At 56.7% G+C, this 6588-nt stretch overlaps 1 protein-coding gene across 1 annotated transcript in view; it reads left to right on the top strand.

Annotated features, from left to right (window-relative positions):
- PRDM15 (PR/SET domain 15) overlaps positions 1-6588 on the top strand; it is a 46813-nt gene that overhangs the window by 11915 nt on the left and 28310 nt on the right. The window contains exons 6-9 of the mRNA XM_035028891.1: positions 1782-1911; positions 3485-3666; positions 3892-3986; positions 4378-4465. Coding sequence (XP_034884782.1) covers positions 1782-1911; positions 3485-3666; positions 3892-3986; positions 4378-4465 — 495 coding nt within the window. The remainder of the gene's footprint in view (positions 1-1781; positions 1912-3484; positions 3667-3891; positions 3987-4377; positions 4466-6588) is intronic.

Raw genomic sequence — 6588 nt, 5'->3', positions numbered from 1 at the left:
AGGAGCCAGCAGGTGGGGGCTGGTCCTGGGGGAGGAGCCAGCAGGTGAGGGTGGTCCTGGGAAAAATCAGTGTAGAGAGAATAGGTGGAGGTGGGACCTAGCCTTCCCTTTCGCCCTGACTCAGCTCTTCATAGCACAGTTCCCGTGTAACACAGCGGGCGCTGCAAAGCGTGCAGGTTGTGAATACTGACCAGGGTTCCACCTGGGTCACCACACCCTGTCAGGACGGAGAACATGGCCATCTCCCCAGACTTTCCTCCTTGGCTTTGCATGAATCAGTCTTGCCCCTCCTGGGGTTTCACATGCATCCCTCTTGCCGTGCCCAGCGTCTTGCTCGTGGCACATGGAGCGAGATTCTCCCACGCTGGGTTTTTGGCTGCTCCTTGTCCTTGGCTGCCAAGCGGCGTTGTTCCCCATGTGAATGCCTACGGTCCGCTCACACAGCACCTGTGCACGGGCTTGTAGCTTGCTTCCAGGCCGCGGCCAGGCCCATTTTCTGTGATGGTTTCCTCAGTTGAGTTTGGAGGGACTCTGACCCGCTTTCTTGGGTGTGCAGGGCCCATGGCCCCTCGGTCCTCCTATGACCTCTGCCGGCAGCGCCTGGTACCAGCAGACTCCCGGGGGGTCTCACATATCGGGACCAGATGGGACGCTGAGGCCTGGGTCCCCTCGCTGTCTTCGTACCTGCCACTGGGCGCTTGGCTGTCTGGTAGAGCCCTTGTTTCCTTTTCTGAGAGTGAGAAGAAATGTGTATTCTTTTTTTTTTTTTTTTAAAGATTTTATTTATTTATTTGACAGAGAGAGAGAGAGAGAGATAGCGAGAGCAGGAACACAAGCGGGGGAGTGGGAGAGGGAGAAGCAGGCTTCCCGCGGAGCAGGGAGCCCGATGTGGGGCTCGATCCCAGGAACCTGGGATCATGACCTGAGCCGAAGGCAGACGCTTCACGACTGAGCCACCCAGGCGCCCAGAAATGTGTATTCTTTCCCAGAGTTGAAAAAGTATTCAGAGGAGCAGCATTCATGTAATACTCTGGGATAGTCTGGGCCTTTCTGGCTTCTGCAAGCCAGCTGCAAGTTCGTGTTCTGCTCAGAATTGATAGACAAGTGATTTAAACCTCCCCTCCCCTGAGCAGCGCCCCTACTTCTCTCTACACAGGTAGAGAAGATGTGAGGGGCGCCGAAAGCTTATTAAGTGCTTATTTCCCTAATTATTAGTTGCATATGACAACATAGAGCAGATGAAGTGGTAGAAACCAGGGGCTAAAATTTTGGTGTTATTGTCCCATATTTCACTTGTCCAGGGGTTCAGGCCAGGACACCTGTTACTGCAATTATTTGCTATCTGACTCTCGTACAAAATGATTATCTGCTTTTGAACATACTCACAATGACTTGTCTGATTTTAAAAGTTAATATTTGTAAATCTCTGTCAGGACTAATTTAATAAGTGAAAAGGTCCCACTGTGTATCAGAATGTTTCGATTTTAGTTGGTAGGAAAAGGGACTGAAATAGTGTTTTAACTGCTGTGGTTTTAGAAAAGAATGACAAATTATAATTTCAGCCTGGAGTTAGGAATAACTTTTTGCTTTTCTAAACAGGTGAATGCATGGATTCCAAAATATCGCTAGTTTTTCTTTCTTCTTTCTTCCCGTGTGTATCTTGCGATCCGTGCCTACGACTTTGTCCTGGTCCTCTCGGGCGTGTCCTCCTGGGTGGGTTGTGATCTGTACCCTGCCCTGGCGATGGCGCTGACATGGTCCGTCCCATCCCCTTCACACAGAGCCAGTGGCAGAGATCATTACCGAGGTCCCGCCGGACGAGCCCGTGGCCGCAGCGCCGGACGAGCGCATCATGGAGCTGGTTCTGGGGAAGCTGGCCACCAGCACTGGTGACGCCAGCTCAGTACCAAAGTGAGTCCCTGTCACGGCCCTCGGGGCGCTGGTGTGGTCGGCATGCCATCCGGGCATGAAGGCGCCTCCAGCAGGGAGGCTGGCTCACTCCGGGTGCGGGGACATGGGTGAGCTTGGGGAGCAGCGGGACCGTTCCGGAACTCAGGACCAGTCGTACATTGCCTGTGAAAATGGTTAAAAACAAATTTTTTTTTTATTTTAGTGAAACCTACATCACCTAAAATTTACCATCTTAACCACTTTTTTTTTTTTTTAAAGATTGTATTTATTTATTTGAGAGAGAGAGAATGAGAGAGAGCACATGAGAGGGGGGAGGGTCAGAGGGAGAAGCAGACTCCCTGCCAAGCAGGGAGCCCGATGCGGGACTCGATCCAGGGACTCCAGGATCATGACCCGAGCCGAAGGCAGTCGCTTAACCAACTGAGCCACCCAGGCTCCCCATCTTAACCACTTTTAAGTGCCCAGTCCTGCGGCATTAAGTACTTGCATGTTGCTGTGCGACCTTCACCCCAGTCCATCTGCAGAGCATTTTCACCTTCCCAAACTGAAACTCTGTTCTCCTTAAATGCTAACTTCTCCGACACCCCCCTCCTACCTCTGTCTCTGTGAAGATGGAGGTACCGGGTAGGCGGTCGCTGTGTCTCTAGGGTCCTCGTACAAGGGCAGCCGCACGGTGTTTGTCCTTTTGTGACTGGCTATGTCACTCAGCTGTCAGATTGACCCCCCCACCCCGCCGTGTGAAGGCCAGACGTTGTTCCATCATATGGATATACATAGACCCTATTTTATTATCCATTCCTACATCAGTGGAACCTTGGGCTGCTTCCATCTGTTGGCTATTATGAGCAATGCTGCTATTATAAAACAGTGTTGTATTTGAATTTCTGTGACTTTAACACCTTGCTCTGTGTTTTTCTTTTCTTTTTTGCGAACACGGAAAATATTTTGTATTTCAGTGTTCATTTTTGGTTACGTCTTTGCTCTGACGCTGAATAAGCTGGTGGTAATTTTGGGGGGCCTTTTTTGGAGTGCCTCTTACATTTCTCACAATGTGCCTGGTCCTGTTGTTCCTGGAACCCATGCAGATACTGACAGCGAGGACCAACGTGTCATCAAAAACAGGGTCACTTGGTTCTCTGTCTACCCTGTCTTCTTGCCCAGAGGATTTCTGCGGCTTATCATCGGAAATACCTTTCATAGGGAGAAGAAATTTCAAAATCAGGGTCAGAGAAAGTATAAAGCAGAGTAGAGGCCAGGCCACGTGAGAAAAACCACACAGCCAGGGTTATTCTCTGCACAGACTGAGTCGCGAGCTTCCTGGCGGCCAGAGTGAAGATGCAGTCAGCCGTGTGGCCACACAGAAAACACGGTGCCATTGTACATTCATGGTGTCTGTGCCGTCCAGATGCCCCGGAGGCGGGGGCGAGGCCGAGTGCCTTCCCTCCTGTCTCGCATGGTGCTAGGAAGGTTTGGAAGGAGCTCTTTCCAAGATGATTGTGACCTCGGACTTTTTCTCCAGTGCTGCGGTCTGCCCCGCCCCCGCCCCGTCTCACTGTTCTGTCTGACCTGGCAGGTTCCCGCATCATCAGAGCACCACCATCGCCCTCAAGAGGAGCCTAATTCTGTCGAGCCGGCACGGCGTCCGGAGGAAGCTTGTCAGACAGCTGGGGGAGCACAGACGGGTCTATCAGTGCGGTATCTGCAGCAAGATCTTCCAGAACAGCAGCAACCTGAGCAGGCATGTGCGCTCGCACGGTGAGTCCCTGCACGGCCATCCGCCACGGGGACGGGAACGGGGAGCACCGTTGGCCGGGGCCCCCCTCTGGGGGTCCTGCAGGGGGGGGTTGCCCCGGGGGCGTGGGGGAGAGGTTGCTGAGGGCCTCGCAAACACACTGGCCATGGACCCGCTCCAGAGGCGGCGTGTGCAGCCCCGGTCCACGCCCGGAGTCATGGACCGGCTGCTTATTGGTTGGCTCGTAGGCGACAAGCTATTTAAATGTGAGGAATGTGCCAAGTTGTTCAGCCGCAAGGAGAGTCTGAAGCAGCATGTCTCCTACAAGCACAGCAGGAACGAGGTGGGTGGGACCCGGCTTCGGCTCCGCGGGCTGGCGTGGGGCTGGTGTGCGGGCGGAGTGGGCAGGCGGCAGGCCAGGCTGCCAGGAGGGAAGGTGCAGTCGCGAGGGAGGAGGAGGGGAGGCCGTGGGTGCGGGGGCTGGCGACGGGCTGCGGAGGAGGCTGCAGGGTCCCCTGGGCTGGCGTTTGCCCTGCGGTCTCTGAATGGGGCATTCTTCCGGGGCACCTGGATGGCGAGAGTGAAAATGGCCTCGTGTTCCAAACCGCGTGGGAGAGAAGCAGACAGCGGTGTAGACCGTACGCTCTTGGAAGATGCCAGAGCTCTGGTCAGGGGAGGCGTGCTGAGGTGGAGCGCCCCTGCCCCTCCCACGCTAACGGTGCCCCCGTTGCCAGGTGGACGGCGAGTATAGGTACCGATGTGGCACTTGTGAGAAGACCTTCCGCATCGAGAGCGCCCTGGAATTCCACAACTGCAGGACAGGTGAGCAGACACCGCGCCACGTGGGTTCTCCTGCGGCCACGTGGACACTGTGGCACGCTAGGACACACCAGCTCACGTCTGTCATCTCCCTCTATTCGACTAGCTTCTGAGCAGCTGTTCCTTATCCTGAAGGAGACACGGGTGGAAACTTCCCGTGTGAAGGGGAACGTACCTTCTGCCGCCCTCTTAGTCTTCCAGGGAAGCCGTGCCCCCCCATCCGAGGCTGTCGTGAAGCGGGGGGTGAGCAGGGGTGTGGGAGTGCTCTAGGACCACGGGAGAAGCACCTGCAGGAGGGGGTGACGGTTTAGGAGGAGCGCTCCGCCTCACCGATGGAAGGGCCCCCTTCACTGTCCGCCCTGCGTAGACCAGTTTTGCTCTGTCCGCCAGATGGAACCTCGCTCACTCGTGTGCTTGCACAGGCCTGTGGCCAACGGGGCCTCCGTGGGCCCGGGCGAGCGTGTCAGGCCCCGTCCCGCTCCCCCCAGCAGGGAGCAGATGCCGTGGTGGGTGGGGGAGGGTCGGGGAATCCTAGCACGCCCAGAGAGGCCGGGCCCAGTGGCCATGGGCTTGGAGACCTACCAGGTTGGCCCTTGGTTCCGAACTCCTGTCCTGTTGAGCCGTGGTTGTGTTGGTTCTTGCCCCCCGCCTCTCAGAGGCCCCTTAACCAGCATTTGCTAAGCCTCCGCTGCCCGTCCCCATGGTGGCTAGCATCTCCTCCCCGGCATCCGCTGGCTGCCCCTGTGTGTTCGGGCCTGGCGGCTCCTGTTTGCTGCACGGCTTGTCTTCTCATGGTGCCTTGGTCCCATCGCGGGGCTGCTCCATGTGGCAGGCGAGTCTCGTTTCTCCTGAGCTCCCTGCTCTGCAGCATCCGTGGCTATGGCATGAAGTGGTGGCCTCGGAAGCTTCCAGGTGAACCGGCAGGTGTGTGGGGTGCTGCACCCCTACACTCCGGGCTCTGCACCCCAAGAGCCCCCTCAAATCTGGGGGAGATCCCCCACCGTTTCCACTGGTGCAGGGTCTGTCTGCCGTGCTGGCTGTGTGTGGCCGGAGTCGGGACGGCGCCCCGGGTGGCCGCCTGCGGTTCTGCAGGACTGCCCGTGCCGTGCCGTGCCGTGCCCGGGCCCTCGGCTGCTGGGGGTGCTAGACTCCGCGAGTCCTCTTTTATCTCAGCTTCTCTGGACACAAGTGAAGCAGAAAGTAATAAAAGAAGTCAGAGCAGCTTCTCGTGCCCATCAGCTTATGGTCCTGTTAAACCAGGCGTGTATTTCTTTTCATCACATAGAAATAACACAGCCGCAGTGAATTAATTTCCAAGGTTAGAAGTTTCAGATGGAAAACAAACAATAAACCCGGAAACTGAGGTCTTTTGTGTAATATATCATTTGCATCTTCTTATACTTTTCCACAGCATTCACGTTAAGGGAATGTGTCTTCCGTAGAGCTTTAAACCAAGATTTCTGCGACGCAGGGAGAAGCTTTTTGAGATGCGTAGACTGATGGGTTCTGCTCAAGCGTTTGCTCAGCGGGACCTGTCCCGGTAGCTCATCTAAGAGGTGCTCGTGGTGTCCTTGGCCATCCAGGCAGAGCCAGAGACGAGCACCGGCTCATGCCCAAGCCCTCGAGCAAAGCATGGTCCGTCAGCCTCCCGTGCAGCCCGGCTCCCCCAGACGCCCACCACCCCCTCTCCCGGTGTCCCTGCACCTCCCCTGGGTCCCGAGTAACAGGTGTTTGCTCTTAGTTGCTGCATTTTATGGAAACGTAAATGTAGGCTTTGAGGGCAGGAGGATTGTTGGTGGCAGGTTACCGTGGGACCAGGCGCCTGTCTGGCTTCCTGAGCTGGTGACGGGCATGTGCGGCGTCAGGGAAGGCCACCTGTGCTGGGGCAGACTGGTCCTGGACAGCGGAGACTCGGGAGCAGCGGGAAGTGGGTTCTCTGTCTGCACCACTGGCACTCGTGACCGAGAAGGCTGGAGCCCAAGGACGGCACTGCGCCTGCCACCGCTCCTAGGCCCCAGGATGCGGGCCACCTGCCCGGGAGGGAGGCTCACCTGTGTGCGTTAGTGCAGCCTGGGATGGGTGGGAGTGGGGGGGGGGGGGGGGGGGGGGGGGGGGGGGGGGGGGGG

Source organism: Mirounga leonina, unplaced genomic scaffold (genome assembly GCF_011800145.1).
Source record: "Mirounga leonina isolate KUSES-001 unplaced genomic scaffold, KU_Mleo_1.0 Mir_205, whole genome shotgun sequence".
Classification (NCBI taxonomy): Eukaryota; Metazoa; Chordata; class Mammalia; order Carnivora; family Phocidae; genus Mirounga; species Mirounga leonina.
This window is presented reverse-complemented; position numbering and strand designations above follow the sequence as displayed.